General features: G+C 41.4%; 1 protein-coding gene across 1 annotated transcript in view; it reads left to right on the top strand.

The window, feature by feature from the left end:
• The window catches only part of LOC147302016 (SH3 domain-binding protein 4-A-like), a 43,293-nt gene that overhangs the window by 361 nt on the left and 16,992 nt on the right, over window positions 1-25,940 (top strand). The window contains exons 3-4 of the mRNA XM_086281687.1: window positions 9,121-9,288; window positions 9,924-12,277. Coding sequence (XP_086137813.1) covers window positions 9,165-9,288; window positions 9,924-12,277 — 2,478 coding nt within the window. The 5' untranslated portion in view covers window positions 9,121-9,164. The remainder of the gene's footprint in view (window positions 1-9,120; window positions 9,289-9,923; window positions 12,278-25,940) is intronic.

Here is a 25,940-nt window from a genome sequence, read left to right on the forward strand (position 1 = left end):
CCTCAGCAGAACTGTGCATGGAGACAAATTCGGCTTTACTCACATGATGATACACGTTATATATATTTATTCAGTTGCGCTGCTTCACACTGACTTTTTATCCCCCATAATGACTTTCTATAGTGTTTTACTAATATTTAATAGCATTTTCTCTGATAAGTTGTTTTAATGGTGTATAGTGTATATTGTTATTTTATTTCCTCCAACATTTTCATGTTTTCCTTCGTGACCTTTTTGTCTTATTATTTTATATACTGTCTTTAAAGCGGTGGTTCAAAAGGAGAAGTTCAGCAGCAGCACAGTAAAAAGTGACTGGAAATGGCAATTTGGCGATTAGAGCTTATTGTCACGCGTGCACACGCTGTTATGCGCGTGCACGGCCCTCTCCAGCACCTCTTTAGCCCTGCAAGTAAGGTCATCTGATAAGCTCAAAATCCTCTCCCTCTCAGCTTCAAGGTTTAACAGGAGTGTTTTCCATGTTAAACACTTCTGCAAGAGACCTTTTGTCCTGTTTTCACCTATTCCTCTTCATCTGCTTGTCCTCCTCCTCTCTTTTTGCCTCAGCATCCTTCTGACACATCTTCCTCCTTTTGCACTTTTTCCCTGACTCTTCTCTTGCTGCATTCTCCCTTTTCCCCCTTTCTTTTCCCTCTGGTATTCTCCCCCTCCTGTTCCTTCCCAGTCCTGCTGCATCCTTTTTCCCTGCTCTCTTCTCCCACTTGATTTTGACTGCCTACTCTTGATCCATCTCTTTACTCCCTCAAGTCCTCTTTCTCTTCTCCTCCCTATCCTCTTTTGTCCTTTTATTCACCTCTGTCTTATAAACCTTCACTCCCCCTTTGTATCCTCCTCCTCTGTCCTTTCCCTTTCCTTCATTATTTCCTGTCTTTTCCTCCCTCTCATTTTCCTCCTCTTCCCAGCCTCCTCCACTGAATCTCAGTTAACACACCTTGCCACACGAACCAATCACAATTAAACTGACATCACGTTCATGCTTCCCACACCATAAAACATGGCATACTTAGTTTTTATAGTCTGCAAATTGGTCATCATGACCTCGTGGAACGGGTTGCTGCCTTGAAGTTAGATAATCGCGTTTTTACACCTGAAGCTCTTCGGGTTGGTGAGGAAAAAAGTCCAAAAGCAACCAATTATATTCTCATTATCTCCTTCCTTTTAAAAATGGAGCTCTGTCACATTAGCACATCCTCTATTATCACTTTAAAATGAGCTAAACTCCTTCATGGAATTATAAATGCTGCTAATGTCACCATTAGCTCCTTTTGCATTTTCCCTGAATAATAACTTTTCCCCATCACTCAACTCTTAATGCTTTGTAAAGCACCGCTTGGCTGTTTTCCTGCTGGAAATCGAGACATCGGAAGTGAGTTATAGCAATCAAAACACAAATTTAAGCGATTTGCCGCCCCGAAGCTGACCGGTTGACGTGTGCAAAGTGCCACTTCTTCTTAAACAGCCGTTTGCTGAAGAACCTCCTTCAGCGCGGAGGAGGAAGTGACACTAAAACTGAACACTTAGCGGGCCTCGTTTACCTGGAAATTCATCCCGAGGGGGCGAGAGAGTGGCGATTGTAATATTTTATGGATGAATTTCTCCGGTGATGAACGGCGGCATTTGAGGGCAGAGCATTTCTGCAGACTAATGTACTTGACCACATGCCAAGAGGAAGGCTTTTTTATTTATTACTTTATTTCTGCGGGGCAGAAATGAGCAGGTTGGCGGAACGTGGTGCTTCTCTGTGTGCAGACTTAAAGAAAAGACATTTTAAATGTTTTCTACAAAACAGAAGAAGTCCCAGTATTATGGTTGCCCATAATACTCCTTTATTTGCCTCGTCATCATATTATTTGGAGATTTTTCAATAAAGAGTTGAGCCTTTAATTTGATCATTGATGTTGTGCTGGCTCATTTTAAGCTAAGAGAAGATTAATTTAGGTAAATAAAAGATCCCTTTAATGTATTTAGCACACCGTGATATAACAATCAACTGTAGCCGTCGGTCTCATTGGTAGTTCAATCACTCGCCTTGAAGTTCAGAAAAGCTTACATTGGGATCCGCCCACTTTGCTTAAGGTTGCTGAAGATCATTGACTTATTTTCCTGTGTGGATGCCCCCTGATCCATCTAGGGTTAGGGGTAGATTTAGCATTGTCATGTTTGGGAAAAAATTGATTATTTAAAATGTGGTTAAATTACAAGATAATCCTACTCTTAAACAGGTGGTTAGAAGTGACTCAGGTAGATGGACAGGTAGGTAAGAAGACTGTTTGGCAGACAGGCTGATAGACCGATAGGTGGGTAGATAGTCAGATGGATAGGCAGGTAGGTATGCAGAAAGAGTGATAAACAGGTAACTAGGCAGTTAGGTAGACAGATGAACATACAGATAGGTTTGCATATAGGTAGGTAGGTTGGTCGACAGATTGATAGATGGGTAGGTAGGTAGAAAAATCACACACATACCATAAAAAGTAAACAGATTAAATACGCAATTAGTTGCATATATATATATATATATATATATATATATATACAGGATCGAGGGATTACTGTAAATGGACTGACAGGGACATTTCCACTTACACTGGTGGATCAACAACTCAGCATCCAGAGTATCTTAATTATTCCCAGTAATAGAATCAGAATCAGTAAAAACAGAAAATAAATGGATGCCTTGCAAGTGTGATTCACTTCCACATTGGCTTCACTTTATACAGTCTTTACGATCAGCATGTTTTGGGGGCAGTTTAATTCCCTGTCCTTTCAGGCTCCTAGAAACATCTACGGTGGCCCACAGAGACCAATCATTAAACTCCTGTCCAATCAAACCAACTGAAAGAGAAGGTGAAACCACTAATTAGTGGTGACCGTTATCCTCATTCATTTTTAATTTCATTTGGCAGCATGCAAACTTCCAAGGACATCTTTGCCCCGGAGTTCTTGCTTCATTTCGACCACATCGCAGGTGTAAACACACGTCCCCTGGTGCATGCTGGGGGCAAAGCTGCATCGCCTCGGGCAGGCCTGGTCGCCACTTGACTCAACTCGACCTAATGTGTTTGCGTCTCGAGGTTGGCACTGAATTAAACCCGAGAGCCTGTTCTCAGTTTCCTGCAGAACAGATGAAAGAGCTGACATTTAGTGGAGCTTAAAGTCGAATCAGACTGGCTTTTTGATGGCTCCAGCTTCACTCTTTTGCCGAAAGAGGTGTTTATTTTTCACATTAATGGAATGTGGAGGTTTTATCTCATGTTTACTGTTTGAAGATTTAGCTAACAAGCCTATAAAGGTGTTTTTATTTCATCTTACTAAACTGATCTCCGAGAATTACAGCACAAGAGGAAGTGAGGAGCTTTCTTTGGGGTGCTTGATCTTGATTTAGGAGACTTTTAGTCCTGCATTGATCTGACATTGCTGCCTACAAAAGATATTGTAGGTTAAGTTTAAGGCTTTGTTTTCCTGCCAGCAGATGTGTGCTGCCCATCAGAAACACCGATGATGGAAAAATGATAAAGTCTCCATGAGCATATGGCTGCTGGAAATAGTCATTACAGTTACATTCATCCACAGGGATTTGGACCGGCCCACTCTCGGCTAATTAAACTTTCGACTCCCCGATGTGCTCGCCGCTCCTGCGCTCCATCAGCCTGACCGAAATGTGTGGATAACTCGTAAACATTTTGACAACTCGCATGTGAATGCAATGCAAAGGCTGGCCAAGAAGCGCGCCGGCAGCTCACTGCAAAGCCTCTAAAAGATGCTGTTTTGGCATTTTCACTGCCTCTGAATTGGAAATTTATCTGCAAACATGAAGTAGAACACAAGTGGGAGAGATCATTTTGCTCTCTGTAGTTGGAGTTATTATTTCTGTATCTCCTCGGTTCTCAGAGGCGATCAAACAAGCTTGTTTCTCTCTTGTCCTTTTAATGACTTGTGTCATTTTCCTCATCAGATCCTAGATGGGGGTTTTTCTTCCCTGACAAAAGTTTGAGCTTCTAGCACTCCATTTTTCTCAGAGCTGAACCTCCTGCAGTGAACTCCCCCTCCCTCACCTGTATCTGTCAGAGCCATCCTCACCTCCCGCAGCATTTAGCACTGATCGTCGTGGCATTATATCAAAGAGAGGACACGGTATTTTTGTCTGCTGGCTTGTTATTGATAGCAGCCGAGCCGGCTCGCTGAGTGCTCATTTTTGAACAGGAAGGAGGGGTTTTATCGATGAGCCGCACGCTCAGGAAAATTAAATGTCACCTCAAAGGAGTTTGACCGGCTTTCAGCGGGAGCTTCCAGGTGAACATTTGCAGCCATTAAGCAATTCCCCCACTTTCTCTTCCCTGCACACTCCACATCTGAGAGTCCACCTCCGCTGCAGTTTTGTTTAATCTCCAGAGAGGCAGATGTGAAAATATCAGCAGGTTTGCAACGGAGCAGCTGAAAAACTCAAGGATAATAAACACACGCATGAACCAAAAGACTAGAGGAAGTTTTGGGTTTTTTTTTTTCAGCTTTAATGGAGATAAAATAATTGTTCATTAAGGTAGAGTACTTAGTGTTTGAGCCACTGTAGTAGAGCTGAGCACAAAAAGAATAACCAGAGAACATTTCAACCTTGACAGTGGCGAGGATGCAAGAAGCCCTGCTGCTCAATATGCTACTGCCCAGATAGATAGGAGACAATATGCACCCCCCTCCCTCCATCACCACCTTCAGAAACCATGGTGGGTATTGGCAGCCTCAAAGAATACAATAGGACGATCAGACTATTGAAATCACCCAACCCTACACTGCAATATCTTTTGTTCGCTCGTTCCTCTCCTTACATTCATCCTTCTTACTGGCACTAATCACTGACTTGGTTTCATCAGTTTATACTGTACTCTAGTATTCAATTGGGTTTTTGTCCCTTATTCCCAGTGAAATGCTGGCGTGTCTTAGTCCACCCCAAGAGTTTAGCTTTGTTTTCTCTCCTGAGAATCAGGCTAGAGATGCTTTTTTATCCTCTGAGATTACTAGGCAGTCTTCTTCTTGTTATAGTTTTGCTTTTCTGTCTTAGTGCAGAGTTTTTAAAACTTTTTTGTGCCTAAGGCCCATTTTCACAATTTCAAGACTTGCTTGTATTCATATCTGCACAAAATATCCTCAGATCACATCAGGTTTCAGGGAGAATACTGGAGCCTCTTTTTCACTGGAACCTATTCAGTTCGGCTCAACTCGACTTGGTTTCAGTCATTTTCCATTACAATTGTGTGTGATGTTTGATGATTGAGAGTCTGGCAGATCCTATGTGAAAAAGGTAGGTTATTCAAAACATTAGGAGCCGCACCTGTAAAACCTCTGTCATCTCTGCTTTTGAGCCTGGATCTTCTGTTGTCTTATGAAGGCATCTTTGACTGCCCTTTTGCCAGATCTGGATCCAGCAAGATGCCTTGTCGCCAGTCTACTAGCATTTACCTTGCCTCCATCACCTTATCCAACACTTTCGCACTGTTCGCAAATGGCATATCTGCCTCTGGAGTGGGATCTAGCGCTCTTTAAAATACATTTTTCCACACGGGGATTTTTACTTTGCAAGTGCCTTTTCAGCTTGTTTGGCGACTTCCTCCATGGTCTGAGAGCTGCTGATGTCACGAGACAGAAGTTGCATCGCCCTCTGCTACCAGTTTTTCTCCTTGCTTTAGGTGGTGGGACTTGTGCACTGGTGGTTAGTCGTGGTTTACTCCACAGAAGTGTTCATTACTCCTCACTGTCAATCAGCGGCATTGATGTGTCACACTTTAATAAGTCCTACCATGCTGTAACTGCAAACAGTCTGGGTTTAGCTGGACTTCCCCTAGAAAGGATTTTTAAAATACTAGAAACTGGTTGCTTCCTTGCCTTTTTTTGCAGTGTTATATCAAAATTGGTTGAGGCAGGACACTCAGACACAGCTGCATTTGGCTCAAAGCACACCATTTGGGAGATCCTTATCATAGGGTGTAGTTGGTAATGGCTGGTTCCCCCCTTGTGCTTTAGAGCGCCTCACAGTCCCTGATTTAGAAACTAGTCATAATCTGAGGCTGAAAACACCCCTCTTTGCTTAGAATAATATTCTGAATTCTGACTCATTCTCTTAATTCTGATGCTTCCTGCTATCAAATTACTGCTTAGTCAGCAGTGTTCGGCGAAAAACTGACACACAGCCATGTTTCTGACAGGTGAACAATGGCTGTAGGTTGATTTAGTCGAACAAGCCCCTGATGAGTCCATCAAATCCACCTCAGCTTCATCTGAATACTTCCTCAGTGGAAGGTTATACAATAACGGCATGTAACAATAATCGTCAATGCCAGACATTGTTCAAAGAGAGCTGAGATTTTCACATAGTTGAAAATACAATAATTTCAAAAGGAGTAGGGACCTTAGACAAAGTACTCAGTGTGCACAGATACACTGAAGTTGTGAATATCACAATTTTACACTGAGGATTAACCTCCAACCCAGATGAAGCTCAGTTTTTGATGCTTTGCTTTTGGTTTTCTTTCAGTTTGCAAGCTTTGATGCTGCGTGATGAGAGGGAAGACAGTTTTTAGAAGAAGTTTTATGTTTTAAACCAACAATTTTGTCCTCCAAAACTAGTATTGAGCCCTCTCAGGAACCTCTTCCAATAGTCTTTTTGGTTGAGCAGCTGCTCAGAGGAAGCAAAAAGCTGGTGTACTCTCAATAATGCATGTCAGTAGCTACTAATAATACTGCAGCTAATTTGCTGTGTTGTCTTTAGTTGTGCGTGAAAGCTGCAAAGCATTACTTTATGAAAATGAGCTGCATGGAAATCCACCTGCACACATTACAGCTCTAATAATGACAATCAGTGAAAGGCATTTTCATGGCGCCTCCTGCAGTCTGTGTTGCTTTAATCAGATTAAAATGGCATCATTAGTGTGCAAATGCAAATGTCCCCACTGTCGCCGCTCGCCACGTCCTGCCGGAATAATAAAGTCTCGTGGGACGTTTTTGCTGCAAAACAATTTCTTGCCGCCCCTCTAATCAGATTATAGTCCTCTGTTGCCTGTGTGTGTTTTTCAAATTTAATCACAGCTCATTTCTGACAAGGAAGTTGGTAACTTGCTTGATGTGGTCTGAGATATAAAATAAGCACTGTGTGCAAACAGCCTCTGAGATTGGCCCGCAATTTTTTGCATTTCTGTATGTGTATGTTCAAAAATGCTACATGTCCTGAAGTATGTGAACAGAACTGTCCAAATATTTGATAATTAAATCAGTCGTTGTAGTTTTTCTGCATTTTTGTGGTTTTGTCTCAGAACAGGATTGAATGCAGGTATATTTTAGATATTCTCAATACTAAATGATGCCACCAGTACATAACAGACGCTTCAGTTTACAATTTTGTTTTGTTATCATCCATCCATTCTGTACCGCTTATGCATTTAAAGGTCGCGGGGGGTCGCATCGATTTAATCAGAGGTTTTGTAATGTTGGATTGCAATGTGAATATGGACCTGAAGCTGCATTAGTTTGGTGTAGAAAAACTCAACCACTACCTTTAGCCCACTCACACAACATAAGCTGTAGTTTCTGGCTAGTGTGATGACTACAGTTTCTTGGACGCTGAGTACTAGCTAGTTGTGAAACTCTTCCATCCATATTCTACCACTTATTGATGTCCAGGTCACGTGGGTAGCTGTCTAAGCAAAGAGGCCCAGCCTTTCCTCTCCCTGGCCTCCTTTAGTCCAATACACTTTTTAGTGTATTGGAGTAAGGACTCTACTCTGAGCCCTCTCAAACGGTTGAGCTCCTCACCGTATCTCTGAGGGAAAGCTTGAAGGAAGCTAATATTGCCACTTATATCTGTGAAGTATCATTGAGCTCATTCTTTTGATTGTGGCTGTATGACCGGTCAGCAAGACTCCTGATATACAGTAACAGATCGATTTAATTTTTTTCCGTAAATCCTACGTCTAAAGGACTCCAGATGAAATTATACACATGCACACTTGGTATTAGTATTCTCTATAGTCATTTCAATTGTATAAATGTGCATTACACCATTTCAGTTTTTTAGATTACTTGTTCTTTTTGTGCGTGTGTTATTTTTAAGAGACTCCTTATTTCTTTAAATGTATTTAACTCTCTGTTAAATGAATATGTTACAACACTACAACGCTTCATGAAGCACTTCAGTCAGTCCACACTAAGTTTCCTCTTTTACCAGCTCACTGAGCTCATCCATGTTATTGTCCAAACACCTCCCATTCCGCATGATGATCGCTGGAACAGCTCCAACTCTGAAACCTTGTTGTTTCCTTCTTAGCTTTTGAGGATTGTGTCTCATTTCATTTAATAAAGATGGGCAGGGGAAACATATCTCCAAGCTAGTCAGTGAGCCTGTTGAGTTAGTTGCTAAGGGGACAATAAGTTTGCAGTGTCTTTTCAAAATGTTGCGCCATCTGTTTGTGTCTTGTAAAGGGTCTAGATTTAAATCTGGGTTGGAAAAGGTTTTTACATCCATGGTTTTGAGCAATCAGCTATCACATAAAGGATATCTAAATACTCTTTGTCTTTGGATTTGTGTGTTCTTTTTGTAGTTTGACTCGCTTTTTAGAAATATCTACTGTTTCATGCTGCAAAGTTTTGAGGATTTGGAAGCGATAGAGGTGGTATAGCATGCAAAGAGTTTTCTACACTCTGTTATTCCTGCGAAGAAATAAAAGTGAGGTTCCCTTGTTCTTTACAATATGTTCCTGACCTTCCTCACTGCCACTGTGACTCAGAACTTAAATCTGTTTTGGATTTATTTCTTTATTGCTTTTCAATTGTTCTCATGAATCACATCTCTTTTTCTCCCCGACTTCAACACACTTGCTCTTTGCATTGATTCAGAAAAACACTCCCTGTTCATGCTGGGGCTCATTTCTTTGCCAGCCTTATTTTCTGCTCCTGCAGCTTTGACCTTTGACTATGCTACTGATGTAGAAAATTAGCATTGCTTCTGGAAGTTGCACCAGATTTACTTGAATGCCTAAGTGAGTGTTCTTGAATGTTTATAATTGGCTGGGTGCTCCCATCCAGTCCCTAAATCCTTTATGTTTGTTTCCCATTCAGTTGAAAAGCTGCCGATGAGCCAACATTTTTTTTAAGTACCGGCCATGGCTGCCCATCGAATCATCAGAGTGACTAACAACAACCACATCCTGCCTCGATGTAAGTCTGAGGGGACGCTCATCGACCTCAGTGAAGGGGTGTCCGGGGCCAGTCTCAGCGATGTCAAAGGTCAGTGTCCAACTGCAGCCACGCCACTTTTGTGCAGTTGCAACGCGTTTGTTGCCCTTTGAGGTCCAAACCCATGATTCGTTTAAAAAAACGTTTCATTAAATTTCACTTGAAATCTGGAATTTAAATAATTTGTTTTAATTTTTATGCTTTTCATCTTTTTGCAGTTAAATTATTCAGCTAAAAATAGGTTTATTCATTTCCGAGTTCTTTCACTTCACTGGTTTCATCTCATTACAGCTTTGTTTACATGCTCCATATACGCTAATGAGGTGATCTAAATATAGTAAATTATGCAGTAAATTATGCGCTTCATCTGATCATACACACCTGAGAAAATATAGTTGGATTCAGATTATTAGAGACAAGCTTTTGGTTGTTCTGTGGGTACTGTGGCTATCTTATGATCTGTTTTTACTGAACCACTGACCCATTTGGATACAAGTCTCTCAGGGAGATCCAAAGTACGACTACCTAATTAGCTCAACTGGTTCATTATATCTGTCTCTGATTATGAGACAAGCACTGTTAACTACAGCACAGTGATTAAGTGCACTTACCTAAAGTAGGGCCAAACCAGTTACAAAACTCTTTGCAATCAGGACAACTACAGTGTAATCTCTTTTCCTTTTCAGTGCCTTCTCCGAGTGCCTTAAGGCTGGACACTTCAGCCTCCTATGGAGCTGCACAGGAAGTTGTTGCCATAAAGGATTATTGCCCGAGCAGCTTTACCACTCTCAAATTCTCCAAAGGTGATCGTCTGTATGTGCTGGACACATCAGGGGGAGAATGGTGGTATGCCCACAACAACACAGAAATGGGATACATCCCAGCCGCATATGTCCAGCCGGTCAGCTTCAGGAACTCTTCGCTGAGCGACAGTGGGATGATTGACAGTGCTGGGGAGGGGTATGAGGATGGACTAAAGGAATCTGGAGGTCTCGGAGAGTGGACAGCAGTGAGCCTAAGGCCCTCTCCAATTTACAACAACAGCCACTTTTCTGCAAACCCCTTTATCTGTCCCTTAGATCAAAACTGCAAAGAGGCAGATGTGAGACACTCCGCAGATCTCAATTTCTTTGATGCTCTGGCATCACCATCGACATGCTCCACCTTTAGTACTAGTACAATCGTGAACAATGGGTTTCACAGCTATAATTTTAACGGTACTAACCCTATCAGCCCCATCCAAGAGATTACACCTAACCTCCACAGGGATAATCCATTTTTCAGGAGTAAGCGTTCCCACAGTCTGTCTGAACTGTCCGTGCTACAAGCACAATCAAATGCAACCTTACCTTCTTCTGGATTCTTCACGGGCCTTAAGGCTCCGTCACCGGAGCAGTTTCAGAGCAGGGAGGACTTCAGGACTGCATGGCTAAACCACAGAAAACTAGCCAGGTCTTGCCATGACCTTGACTCTCTTGGTCAGAGTCCAGGATGGGGGCAGACACAGCCGGTGGAGACCAACATAGTGTGCAGGTTGGACTGTAATGGAGGGGTTGTTCAGCTTCCAGACACCCACATAAGCGTGCACATTCCAGAGGGACACGTTAGCCATGGAGACCACCAGCAGATCTCCTTGAAAGCCTTACTAGACCCTCCTCTGGAACTAAATAATGATCACTGCTCTACCATAAGCCCTGTGGTGGAACTCAAGCTCAGCAACATGGAGACCAAGTCTTTCATCACGCTGGAGATGAAGGTATCAGTAACTGTGAAGAGAGAGAGCTGTCACACTGCTGAAGTGGTTTGTGTTCGTAGTGATTTTAAAGAAGGGCCTTATACACCAATCCCTAATGCTTACATATACAAGGATACAGTGCAGGTACAGCTGGATAGTCTCGAGCCCTGCATATACGTGGCTGTTGTGGTTCAGTCACAGTACCTCAGCCACAATACAACTGTTTGGGACCACGTGCAGAAGAAGGTAACTTTGGGTGTATATGGACCCAAGCACATTCACCCATCCTTCAAGACAGTTGTGGCCATGTTTGGGCATGACTGTGCTCCTAAAACCTTGCTGGTAAATGAAGTCGGCCGGCAGTCTAGCTCAACTCCGCCAGTGGCCCTCCAGCTGTGGGGGAAGCACCAGTTTGTTTTGGGATACCCTCAGGACCTCAAGGTTGGTTTGTACTCCAACATGTCCAACTACCAGGTAAAGGCAAGCGAGGGCGCTGGCATGATTCGTGGATTTCAGGTAAAACTGGGGAAAGTGAGCAGACTCCTGTACATGATCACATCGCACAACCCCAGCAGTATCTCAGACTTTACTCTCAGGGTCCAAGTCAAAGATGCCCTCGATTGTATCCTGACTCAGTTCTGCGTCCAAACCCCACAGCCACCGCCAAAGACAGGCGCAAGGATTACAGGCCAGAGGAGGTTCTTGAAAAAAAAAGAGGTGGATAAGATTGTCCTCTCACCTTTAGCTGTCACCTCAAAATACCCCAAATTTCAGGAGCGGTGCATTACAAACCTGAAATTTGGGAAACTGATAAAAACAGTTATCAGACAGCACAAAAGTACCTATTTGTTGGAGTACAAGAAGGGGGATGTTATTGCCTTGCTCAGTGAGGAGAAAATCAAACTACGAGGGCAGCTGCGGACCAAAGAATGGTACATTGGATACTATCAGGGGAAGGTGGGGCTTGTCCACGCCAAAAACGTTTTGGTTCTGGGTAAGGTCAAGCCCATTTATTGGTGTGGACCGGACTTAACGACCACAATGCTGCTGGAGCAGATCCTGAAGCCTTGCAAATTTCTTACTTATATTTATGCGACTGTGAGGACGGTTTTAATGGAGAACGTTGGTAGCTGGAGGGCATTTGTGGATGCACTTGGATATGGGAATTTGCCATTGAATTATTTTTGTCGGACTGAGTTGGACAATGAACCAGAGAAGGTGGCATCAGTTCTGGAGAAACTCAAAGAGGAATGTACCAATATGGAGAATAAGGAGAGGAAGTCCTTCCAAAGGGAACTCATGATGGTAAGACAGAGTCATGGAAGTTTTGGTATTAATGTTACAGTATAACGATATAATGGATGATATTCTTGTTTGTCTATTGATAGATGGCTTAGACCAATCTTGGTGAAGCTAAATAGCTTAAAGGATTTTGTGACAGTTGGTGGAATATAACTTTATTTCTTTGTTTTCTGTAAACTGATTGAAACCTGAAATTTCCATAACTTACGTTGTTTTTGTAGTCCTTTATGTGTTGCATTTTTCAAGAACACAGACCGGTCATTTCCCACTCATAAACCTAGCTTGATTGATCTGCCTCACATAAGTATATCTGATTTTTATTGGCTTCATAATATAGACATTTGCATAATAAGCAAAAGATCCCTGATTTAATGCCAGGAGAAGACAAAGATTGTGGCTATCAGGGTGCTATTAAGGGTATCCAGTTTTTTAAAAATCTGCTAACCTGATAACCAGCTAACGAAAGCCCTTCCTGTCTCATGAATTACTACTTTTGTGGCAGTCCTCATTAGGGCTGCTGAATTATGGCAAAAATGCTAATCACGATTATTTTCACTGAAATTGAGATCTCGATTATTTGACGATATTTATTTAACAATAACAATGTATTGAATAATGACTTTAAAGATTGTCAAAAAATAATATAAAATAGTGTGCAAATACCGATAACAGTGCAAATGTTTGCAATATAAATGAAATGAAAAATGTAAACATTAATGTTTAGTGAACTTTGCAGTGTTGCTCTGTGGTGCAGCTACGACACTGTAGCTTACACACTATGTCTAATTGATCCACGTCTGACTCCCCCAACCCATAATGTTTCCACACCACTGAAGGTTTTTTTACCTCTCTTTTCAACAACGGCAGTCACTCTCCTCTCCAAATAACTTCTGCTTAGCTTTCCGAGCTTCCCTCGGGTCCTCTTAATCAACGGTTCCCAACCCCCGGGCCTCGGACCAGTACCGGTCCGTGAGTTGTTTGGTACCGGGCCGCGAGAGTTAAGGCTCAGGTGTGAAATGTATAGTTTTCAGGGTTTTTATCGGTTTTCAGCGTTATTTTGTTATCGTTTTGATCGTTAACTCGGTTTTCCTGGGTCTTTTCACGTGTGTTATGAATAAATTTCATTTTTTTCGGTACCGGTACTAGTTTTATTTTGTTGCATTTATCCGCGACACCTTAAAGGCCGGTGCATGAAAATATTGTCGGGCATAAACTGGTCCGTGGCGCAAAAAAGGTTGGGGACCGCTGCTCTTAATTGTTGTGACACGTGTTCGAAATGCAAAGAGGTGCGCTCGATTTGCCACACGGAGCAGCGTGAGAGTAAAGCACGAGGGAGGGGCTAATAATCGGCTCAGTCATTTTTAATGATCGTTGAAAGCCCAGATCGTAATCGTGATTAAAATTCGATTAATTGAGCAGCCCTAGTCCTCATCCTGCTGCTTCTCCAGTGAGTCTGTCATCCAGTTTCACATCCAGTTTCACTATCTTGCTAGTGTTGGTCCTTGTTGGTCTGGAGATCTTGAGGAACCTCCAGCAGATGGAGGACTGGTTCATAGTCAGCTACTTCAAGTTTACTGAGGCTGCAGAGCAAAAACAGGATGTCCAACTGCAACAACAGTGCTAATGGATTTGGAGTTTTGGACACTTGAATACCTGCCTAGGTATTCTGTTTGGCCAAAAAAAAAAAAGACTTGCAGGGAATGTTTGAAAATGCTCTTTTCTCAGGCACTGCCTTTGAGTGCAAGACATTTAAACTTGAGTGCCTCCCATTTTCACCAACGTACCATGGCCTCATTCTCCAGGACTGTGCACTCAACAGTTGTGAAACTCCATCCTTTTTGTCTACAAAAGGTGAGCTTAAAAAACAAAAATCTTACACTGTCTATTAGAGAATGAGGTCTTGTCCACAATGGGAAAGTCATTTAGCTACAAACGTATTCAGAAATAGTAATAATGCTGATGACAAGTTTTGGAGCTCAAGGTGACATCTTGAAAAAAAAGCAGCAAATTCTCACATTTAAGTTGGAGGAAAAATGGACACTTCGCTGCATAATCCCTTTGGAATAATGCAAGTTCACAATCGATACATTTTCCGTTATCAGAGCTATAACATAAAGGCGTGAAATGAGTGCCATTCCTCTAATCCTCCAACAGTTATAGACTATTGAAGAATATATTCAAGCTCAGCAATTCATGCACTTCATTAACATATCAATAAGTATGGGCTTTTATTCTGAAATGTGGCATATTACAAAGTGTGAGAGGGCTGTCAGTTGATTGCTGCATCATTAGGTTTGTCCCTCTTCCCCGCTGTTTTTCTTTCCCTTTCTTTCTCCCCTTTCTTTCCCCAGTCAAGTCTGTCCCGTATTTAACAAGTGAAAATAAAATAAAATAAACAATAAAAGGTGAATCAAATAGACCATTACGGCAAGGCTGGGGTGGTCCATTTGGTAAAGTAAATCCGTAAGCCAAACGGGACAGGCAAAAAAAAAAAAAAAGGTTTGCTCTGTGGTGGCAAAAAGAATCATGTCTCTCAGCCAATCAGAAGAAGTCGCCATTTGATTTATTGCTTCTTTGCTGGAACAGCCATCAACATTATGTCTATGCACTACTGTAGTAGCCCACAGTGTGACACAGTCTTGGTGTGAACTGGAAGGATTTGAGAGTGCGTGCTCACGCACATGAATGGTAAACAACTCATCTTAGAGCCTGAGGTGGGCTCACAGTGGAAACGGCCATCACATGAAAAATGAAGGCGAAAATAAGGAAGAAAATCCTGTAAAGGGAAAGCACTGAAATGAACCTTAACATCTGCAGTTTGGGGTAGGAACGGCTCTGTGATGCACATGCAGGGCGGCCTTGATGTGTTTTTCTTCTCCAACATTGCTGGCACCCTGGGGGAAGCAAAAGTAGTCCTGAGACATTTCCATCACCAAACGGCATTATTCTGAAAGTACTTCTGCGACTGCTGCTTATCTGAGCAGAGTTGATGAAGCGTGCACGCGCTGTTGCTACAGCTCGGTGCGACTGCAGGTCACGGCCGCCAGAGCAGGTTGAGGTGAAACGCCTTCCTAAATGGGATTTAGAAGTGTAGCTGTTGCTCATTTTCTCCTGATGCATTCTCCCTCACTGTTTTGTTTTGGGTTTTTTTTCCAGGGTAACTTGATTGTAGCTGTATGGCTGTAAGTCATATCATCAGCCCCATAATCAGCCATCCTGCAGAGGAGGAGCGCTCTTTTATGTTTCATAAAAGGCTTTTATTCTGGTGAATACCTTCAGCCCCTGTTTAGAGCTGGGCGATATAAGATTTTTTCATATCACGATATGTTTTTTTTTTCATTTCAGGCGATAACGATATCTATCACGATATAAGCCAAATAACTATATTTGTAAGATTTAAATGTGCCGTTGCTCACAAGTAAAATGTGAAATAATCAGCAGCTTGTTTTTATTTAAATATTTATTTCCCATAATAAGTTCAACAGGGTAGATGTACTTAAGGAACATGAGACTTTTTCAGATAAATAAAGGCAAATATTGCAAACTACACAAAAGGCAGCCGCTAAAGCGTTTAAGTTTCAAAATAGAACAAACAAATGGTAAATGGCCTGTATTTATATAGCGCTTTACTAGTCCCTAAGGACCCCAAAGCGCTTTACATATCCAGTCATCCACCCATTCACACACACATTCACACACTGGTGATGGCAAGCTACATTGTAGCCACAGCCACCCTGGGGCACACTGACAGAGGCGAGGCTGCCGGACACTGGCGCCACCGGGCCCTCTGACCACCACCAGTAGGCAACGGGTGAAGTGTCTTGCCCAAGGACACAACGACCGAGACTGTCCAAGCCGGGGCTCAAACCGGCAACCTTCCGATTACAAGGCGAACTCCCAACTCTTGAGCCACGATCGCCCCACAGACTAAATTGTCAATTCCACTTAGAAACAAAATATTAATTCTAAAAATAAATCTTAGTTTGTTTTACAGAAGAACAGACAAAACTGACTAACTTTTGTCAATATCAAATAAACTGAGAACTAAAAGGAAATTCTCAATCTCTCCTTGTTGTATAGCTGAGCTTTTCAAACAGTTTTAACAGTTACTTTAGTCTGACAAAAGCCGAATGACGAATTAGCGCTTCCAGTCAGAGACTGAGGCTACGTCCACACGTACACGGGTATTTTTGAAAACTGAGATTTTCCGTTTTCGTTTTAAAAAATAATCCCGTCCACACATAAAGGCAGAAATGAAGGAAAACGCTGCTATGAACATGCCAAAGCAGCAGGTGGAGCTAGATTCCTAACCGTGAAGAAATGTTGGCCAATCAGAAGTCTAGAAGCCTCGGTGGGAAAAAGTAAACAAAGCTGGGGCATAGAAGCAGAACCGAGTCGTATGTGTGGACGGACAGTAACTGTGTGTATATGTAAGCATTTAAACACTGCAGAGAGTAGAATTAACAGTAACAGTATTGTAGAAATTCATTTCACCGAAACAATAACGTGGCGCACAGTGTGACGCATGCACCAGTTTATTGTATTTCCAGACTTGCTTTCGGCACAATTTACAGTGCACGCTACTCTGTTTTTTGTCAGACTTGAAATAGCCGAAATACCTTCACACTACGGAACTTCTATGGCTCTTCCGTTCGACAATCTCTCCGGCGTTGGAACCATCATCTGTTTTCTCTTCGGTCACACTCGGTTGATTTTTCTCACACTCATTTCCTCCATTACCCGGGTGGTACGGTGGCTGGCTGCTTCCCAAACAAATACACATGTGCGGCTTGGCACTTGTGCTGTACGTAACAAGTCACGTGACGTGAAGCTGCAGCTGTGATTGGTTCGGCTCTGCGCTACGTAATTTGGATTGGCTGGGTTTTTTTTTTTTGGTTTGGTTTTTTTTAAGAGGACAAGAGCGGCGAGGTCTATCGCGATAGTTTAATTTTTCTATCGAGAAAAGGTTATATCGCGATACATATCGTTATCGTTCTATCGCCCAGCTCTACCCCTGTTGAAGCTTTCCAGTTTGCTGTGTGGACAAAGTGTGTCTTGGCTTTCTTATCTCTGAGCCAGACTTCATCCTTGACTCCACTAAACTTTTTTTTTTTTTTTTTTTTTAAATCTTCGCAGAAAAATGAAACAAATACACGCACGTCTGTCACTGAAGTCCAGCAATTTCCTTTCATCACCAAGGACAGTTAGAAATGTGTCCCGCTGACCTCAATAGAAAGATTTGTCCACATGGTTTACAGAGTTAGACTGATGTATTATAAGGGTTGTTTTGTTTTTTCTGTGTGATCTAGCTGAATGCTGCTGCAGAAAAACAGCCTTTGACCTGTTTTGACCAACAACAACCTAAAAATGTCTGATTGCTAAGCTCTTTGAACTGAATTACACTTAAAGTCTCTTTGAAAACTGAAATCTCATAAAACTAGCCTGTGTCTCAGGCCTAAAAGCTCACTTTAAAAACATATTTAAAGATTTAAATAATACACTACCGTGCAAAAGTATTGAGCCAGCCTTGAGCTATTGTCTTGAGCAATAGTTTTTGGCTTTCTGAAGGTGTTTCAAGGTTTTTTGGGGACATTGGTTACTTTTTCACTAATTTCCAGTCCAGTCGTTGTACTTGCACATTGTTTGTTTAAGCCACTTAACAATTTAAAAAAAATATGACAGGGGTGACATAGTGTTGTGTTTACACATAAAAGACAACTTGGCAAAGAACCTTTTTTAAAATTGTATCTTTAGGCACTTTGTCAATAGCAGCCTGTCACAAAAGCACAATTTTCACGTTTCCCAAGTAGCTGTTACTAAACAAGGCAAACAGGGGGGAGCTGAGGTATCCCAAATTACACAAGAACTGGAGTGAAAATCTGTGGCAACAGGTCTGATGGAGTGATGAATAAACATTTGATGTTTTTGGTACAGATCATCTTCAATATGTACAGAGGAGGTGAGGATCTAAAAACAGTGATCCCAAACACACTGCCAATGCAGTAAAATCATACCTGGATAGAAAAACACACAGTGGAGCACTATCAGTCATGGATCGGCCTCCCTGAGCCCGGACCTCAACATTATTGAAGCAGTGTTGGGTCATCTTGAACAGAACAAAAGGCAGAAACATCCAAAGAAGAGCTCTGAATGCCCGTCAAGAAGCCTGCAGAACTATTCCTGAAGACGACTTAAAGACGTGACAAGAAAGCTGCCTAAGAGAGTTTATGATGGTGCAAAGAAATTTAAAGAACATTTATACCTTTTAAGTACTCATTCATACTCTAGGTCAGTCTGATATTTAAATTTTGACTGTAACTTTTTGTGTTCCTCACTAGAAGAGGTTAAAGTCTTTAAGTTTCAATTTTCCTCTCTGTAAATTTTACTGCCTCTTTTTGCCCTCCACAGTGGATTTAAAGCATGGGCTTCTTTATAGTTTGATAATTCACAGGGAGCTGGTTGATGTTAATATGAGGTTAAGTATTGCTGAAAACAGCTGGCGGCAGTTGCAGCAGCTGGTGATGAACTGTGAAAACCAGGATAAATTAGGTTTATGTGGCAGAGAAACAGAAAACCCATCTCACAGATCCAAAATAATAGTAAATATTCCTCGTTTACATGCTTCAAATAATTTGTGTTTATGTATCAAAGAGTTTTTTTCTTCTCCTCTCGCTTAAACCAAAACATGTTGTTGACTAACTCTGCATTTGGATGATGGTAGCGTTGAAAAACACGAGTCTGATCTCAGTCCAAGCATAGAAACTGCAGATCGTCTTAGTGCCGGTGTTGGTATGCTTGACACCCTCATCTTTCATCAAATAAATAACCAAAGAGATACTTTATCTGAGTGAATACAACTTTGAAAGTTTAAAAATTTACAGATGATAAAAGGTGATGAAGTCAAAATATATGTTATTGCAGTACTCATCATATCACAAAATGCTAAAAACTACAGTAATATCGTATCGTGGGTGAAATATTGCGATAGTATTGTATTGTGGTGTGCCTGGTGATTTCTGCTTCTATTGCCATCAGTGATTCCAGTGAGGAAAACATTAGATGGGCTACACAATATGGAAGATAACCTGGAAGTTTGAATCTTTCTTGGCAGGCAGGTTTTTATATATATATCAATGAATGGACAGATTTCCAATATCCAAAATGTCTTTTCTTGTTTTGGACTTCAGGTAATCATAGCTTCTGTGGGTTTGGATAAGGTTTGGCTGCACAACAAGATGGCTCAATGAGTAGATATTTCAGTATTTAACCAGCTGCCTGAAGTGGTGCTTAATTTTTTATGTGCATTATACCGCTAGTCATTATCTTTTATCTTCCAGAACAAAGGCGTTTGACTTTGGTACTAAATTTACATCTTTTATGGTTTTGCCTCATAGCATTGGTTTTTTTTATTGGACAAATGAGACTGAGTATTATGATGCTGTCACCATTTGTTTGCCTAATTTGTCTGTTCAGTTGATGAGGTTTTATGGTGTATTTGTCATCATACCCTGAACACAGCTCATGGACTCCTTAAAACTATCTCTGGGCTTTATGTCCAGACTCATCTGGACCTTATTGCCTCCTGTTGTGAAAAATTCCTGCTGCAAGGTTTTCCCCAGAGAGCGGTGAATTGTGTTAATCAAGCTGCAGGAACAAAAGACCTGAGGCTTGAATTACCAGATCTTCTCCTCAAAGGAAAAAATTGCTCGTCTTATGTAATTGTTACTCAACAAAACACTGAATGAGAACCAGCGGCTTCAAAATCCTCGATTAACAAACAAGGCATTCATTGTTTTCTCTGGCTTTTACTTTAGCTGGACGAGATCTGCAGGAAAGAATGCCAGATCCACAGTAATCGGTGTGTCCGAATCAGGATACAACCAGCAACACAGGGATTATATGACTAAATATGTTGTGGGTTTCCTATAATCAAATTTAGGTCATACTAAAGGTCACTTGTGTATGTTAATGACTTCCTTGGACAGATGTGTGAGGAAAGCAGGATGAACAAAGACGGGTTAAAGATTGATGATCGATGATGGGTACAAACTCTGGAAGTAAGTATCTACATCTTGATGGGATGTCATTGGTTCATTGTGCTGCCCTGTGGTTTCTGTTATAAGAGAGGAGGATGGAAATTATCCTTTGAGGGAACAGTGTGAGAGCTGATAAAGTGAAGAAGAAGAATTTTAGACATGAGTTGGTAAGAACAGGTTCCTTAAGTGGAACAAGTAAATTTAAAGTTCCAAATGATCTGATTTTTGATAATAGCATTTGAAATAACCCTTCTGAAATGTCACATTAACATGATTCCTCTTTATAACTGAAAAAGAAAAACACTCCACGTAGCTGGTACGAGGGGTAGTGGAGGCTCAAAAAAAACACCTGACAGTTTGGAAAAAAGTACATCTTTTTACTCTGTGGTTGGTTAGGCATCAAAAGCATTGCGGTTAGGGTTATATTTCAGCGTAAAAAAGAAGATTCTCCTCGACATCAAATGTTTATTAAAAGTTCTAACTCGTGTAAAGGTGACAATACTGGTGCACGTTTTACATACCCTAAAGCTTGCTTGACTTTGAAATGTAACTATAGGCTGCAACAGCTTGCACAAACAAGTGGGACTGCTTTCTGCTTCACTGATTGATGCCTCTCGTGTCTGTCAGTAGATAAGTGGTGAGGCTTTTAGCTTAACCTTTAAAGAGCCAGCCTGGCAAATTATAGCACACAGGTATTCCAAGTCCTTTTATAAAATTAAACATAAGCAGCAGCCAGGTGCTGCTAATCAAATGCACTTGATTAAGTGTGAGCACCTCTATGAAAGCAGAAGGTTTGGCAGTTTGCTGGTCTGAAGCATCCAGGAATGGACGTCCCAGCAGACCGTCAGACTGTGCAGTGCCCAGAGAAAGTGCAAAAATACAAGAGCTACATCTTAGACTCTACAGACCTCAGTTAGCATGTTAAATGTTAAAGTTCACGACAGCTTGTTTAGGAAAAAGACTGAACAAGTATGACTTGTTTGGAAGGAGAAAGGTTCATCTTGGTAAAAAGAACATGGGAGCACAGCTTAGGTTTGCAAAGTACAGACAGAAAACAAAGTGGAGATGTTTGGCTACAGTACACAAACCCAACTCAGCTTATCAGCACAAACACCTCATACCAGCTGTCAGCACGGTGGTGGAGGGGTCATGATTTGCGTCAGACTATGAAGTCCTCTGTATACCAAAGTATTCTAGGATCATATGCGAGGCCATGTGTCTGAATGCCCAGACCAAAATGGGTCACGCAACAGGATAATGATCCAAAGCACAGCACCAAATATACAACAAAATGAATGAAAAAGAAAATAATCAGAGTGCCTCAGTGCCCCAGGCAAAGTCCAGACCTCAACCAGATTGAAAGGCTGTTGCGGCACATACAGCACCTCTCATCCTGTGACAGCTTGTATAGGCTTCAGTCTAAATGCAAACCTAACCAGGAAGTGAAAGACAAACTAAAAAATCTATTTGTCTGAAAACAAAGTGCCAAACAAAACTACTGAATCATGGAGTCCAAATCACAGACTCCAGGCTGTTGCTAATTTGAATTAATGCCATTAAACACAGTGTTCATTTTGTAAATTATATTCCCTTTTAAGGTGAATACCTAGTGACTGACTATTAGGCATGTAGCTTTTCTTCAGTTTGTGACTCATCATGCCTGGTTTCAAAAATCAAAATGCAGAAATTCAAGATGAGAATTTGCTAAGCAATGTTTAATGTCACACTGGCTGGAATTATCTTTTAAATTAAGTCACAAGATTGTTCAAAGAAAGAGCGTGTGCTTAGCTCCCATAATTCTCCTCTCACTCCTAATTAAGGTGCCATAATTGTTCCACCAACATTTTCTTTTAATCCATTTTTTTGGATCTATTACTACTTATTTCTCTTCCTGGCTCCCTCACTCTCTTTATTTTCTTTGTGAGCCCACACAGCAGCAGAGTTGAAAAGATTTCTCAGGATTTTTTTTCCCTTTTCGCTCTTATTTCTGTTGCTTTTTCTCCACAGCAGCAGTCATTACAGGAGGTCTGAGATGCAGCAGGAGGTCGAAACAAGAAAGAAAGAGTGAGGGGGGCAAAATATAAAAGGAGGAACAGAAAAAAGTAGTAGTTTATGAACTATCCCCCAAACTCCCTTTGCGTTAAATTGCTCAGACCGCTGCGCAGTTTATCATTTTAGCCATGTGCACTGGAACAACTTTTCATTTCTCTATGGCATTGTGTGAACGTAGAAGGTTCCCCCCCCTTTTTTTTTCTCCAACTGCTGTGTCCAGGGTATGTTGCCAAATAAACGCATCATAATGCACTTCTCAGTCACAGGGGCACATTTGCACCAAGGCAAGACATAAGCAGTTTCAGGCGTGCTGGCACAGCTGGATTTTTTTTCCTGTATGACACGATCACAGTAAAAATCTTTTGATGATGTGCACAAACTGCAGTAAGAGCCTCCTACTACTGCTCTGCAAATATCCCGCTGTCTGCAGCTTTCTCTTGAGTTCCTGCTCTGCAATACTTAAAGCTGAACTGCTTATGTAATCGCTTAAAATATATCCAAATCTTTTTATTATCTTAGACAGTTTTCATTGAACAATAGCTGCACAAACAAAGCCCCGCTAATCTTGCCGTCTTTAGTCTCCAGCATGACCGCACATGTGTTCAAGTAATCAGTTTAATGCAAGACAGGGAGAAAATTACACCAGAGAAGCAACAAGCTGCAAACTAAAAGGGGGGAATATGGCAAAAAAACACTAGAACTTTTTGTCTTTAAGAAAGTCAGAGATTTCTGCTCTAATTTCCCAGCTCCCTAAAAAGGGAGAATATTCCTGCAGAATAAGCACTCTTGGTTCAGGATTTACAGCAGCCCTCTCCTCCACTGGCCGACAGGTGTTCCCATGTGAAATGCGAGCACAGGCATTGATCAGGATGGAGCTGGAGGGCTTGGGAGCACCTGACACCAACCCGGCAGATCTTTTTAACGCCCTGTATCGAGTTGCAAAGGCAAAGGACGATATGAGAAAGCCGCCCCTTATTCTTGTCAGCAGGGCAGAGTAGCTCAAAGGCCAGGAGGCCGTCTTTTAATAATAGATCCGTGCATGGAGGCGGGGAGAATCACTCCAGAAGGGGACGTAATCAATCCTCCGAACTGAAACCAAGGCCATTAAACTAAAGAGCAATGGCACCACAGCTCAGAAAAATTAGGCTTCTTCATACATGCACATTCTCTTCCTTCCCCTGTGACAGCCAGTAAAAATCAGCATGTTAATTAAGCGATGAATATTTGAACAGACTGATTAACCAGAACAGGCTGCAGCAGGTTTGTTGGACCTCAAAAGAGAAATGTGTTTGAGAAACCTTAGATCCTCTGCAGCTAAGAACCTCACCTCCACACAAACAAAGAGTGTTTTTTTCCAAATAAATCCTGGCCAGTTTGTGCTAAGAACCCTGCAAAGAGAAAAGATCCAAGTTCTTGATGAGTCTAATAAAGTAACTTTAATTCCTGTTGGGGAATCAGCTAGAGGCTTCTTCTTCAACCTCTTAACACCCACAGGGTTTCTTGAGAACTACGCAGAGGTAGCCAAGCTTTAGGACTCAGTGGCACAATCCCAGGGATTGGTCATTCATCCCCTGGCAAGTTGCCAGGTGATAGCAATTGCTGGTATTTCATTTGTTTTAATTTGCCATTTTATCTCTCACACAAGGTGTGCTTTGTCAGTGTTAGATCTTACGATATAATGGTCTGTTTTTTTCGTTTTGAGCCCACATTAATAGGTTGAAGGGTTGGTACTGTATGTAGTAGACCAAGTGAACTTTGTAAGTTAGGATACCTCAGTTCATGTCTCGGTTAGGAGCTTCTTGTTTTACTTTCAGGTTTGGCACCAAGAGCTGTTCACCTAACTTTAAGAAAAGATTGTGATTTGGGTTAATTTGAAACCTCTTAATCACATCAGCCCTGTATATAAAAAATTACTCATTGATTTAAAGTATGATGCCCAGGGGGCCTCATCTGTAATGTTGATAAGAGTTAGGCCAGCCACTTTGACATACTGGGATTATATGACCAAAGTGATAAATTAAAATATATAAAATATTGAGAAATGTCATGAAACAAGTTTATCAGTTCAGTTTTAATTTTTGTGTTTTAAACAGAAACTAATTTCTCAGTTCACATTTAAAAATTAAACCTAACCTTCTATTCAGGGTAAAGCTCACTATTGATCATAAAGTAATCTTTGTGTTGGCAAAAGCTGCTTTTGCTCTTTTAATATGAGGACATTTAATGGTTTTGGCTGAATGTTTATTAAATTTAATGTCATTTTATGATAAAAATGACAAAATTGGGCAAAAAACAACATTTGTCTGTTTGCTCATCTGTCTGAGATACTGTTGTCCTTCAGCTTTTTCTGTTTGTATTTCTGTTCTCATCTGCCTGCCTTGTATTCATTTTCTCTGTCTGGCTCTCTTTGCTACCTGTCAGTATTATCATCCGCCCTGCTCGTGCTCACCCCCTCTTTCCCTGCCGCTCTCCTGTCAAAGCTTTTGGAAGTGGAGCTCATTTATCTGACAGCCGCTCGGTCAGCTGTCAGCTCCGTCTGTCCGTCTGCTCCGGGGTCTTCCTGCAGCCCGCTACCATCTCCTACAGTTTTAGTGCTTCAGTCACTCGTGGAGCAGAACGTTTTCTATTTTTGGTTCATAAACACGTTGTTAGTTAATAAGCTGGAAAAACCAAGCTCGACATTGGAATTGGATGAAGGAATGATGCATCAGTTATTTTGTAGCTTTGTAGACTTTGCTGCTGTTTTGCTATCAGTAGTGGAGTTCCTCAAGGATCCAGTCGTGGTCCTCTAATTTTTATGTTATCAGTACCATGAAATGGTACAATTCCTCAGATGTAATTTTACCAAAATGTTTAAACTTAATATTGGTATTGTGCATATTTTAGTTTGTAAACGTCATACAAGGTAGGTGTTGGGTCTAAACTCAGACCCCGCTGTATCCAAGACTTATTCCCATGAAAGAAAAACAAGGCAACAGTGTTCAATCGTTTTCTTGCGCAAGGGAGGCCCCCTCATCTGTGTCCAGCACGACAATGAACCCCGATGATGGCCTCCTCTCGCTGCCTTTTATTGACAAACTTCAAACAATAGTTTACAAAACACCTCCCCCTGCAACCCCCTTTGGTTACAAAGACAAGGCACTGTATGTAAGTGTGTGTGTGTGGGTGTTATGTGAGAATGTGTGTGTGTGTGTGTGTGTGTGTGTGTTGATCAAAAGGGTCATAAAACCTAAAAGCAGGAACAACATCCTTGGTCATAAAGAGGGTAGTCTTCCCCCACACCCAATGTATGGTTTACCAAAGATAACACAGTGAAACCATACAAAGGGTAGGAAGCTCTACCAAACATCAAACAGATCTTCAAAAGGACGTCCCTGTGATAAAACACTTCAACCTCCCACCCAGAACCTCGAGAATCTGGGGATGGGAGGAAAGAAAGAATTCCTTTCACAGAGTTAAAAACAATGGACAAATGGTACATATAAAAATGACAAATGTTTAACTATTTAATCTAACAGTAGGCTCTTTAAATACTGTATGACTTCCTTCCTGCTTTTATGATTTTAGTTGTTTTTATT

This window comes from Aulonocara sp. 'chitande type north' Nkhata Bay, linkage group LG23 (assembly GCF_057382095.1).
Source record: "Aulonocara sp. 'chitande type north' Nkhata Bay isolate Kocher_YH1m ecotype deep benthic linkage group LG23, A_spYH_male_GT1.1, whole genome shotgun sequence".
Classification (NCBI taxonomy): domain Eukaryota; kingdom Metazoa; phylum Chordata; class Actinopteri; order Cichliformes; family Cichlidae; genus Aulonocara; species Aulonocara sp. 'chitande type north' Nkhata Bay.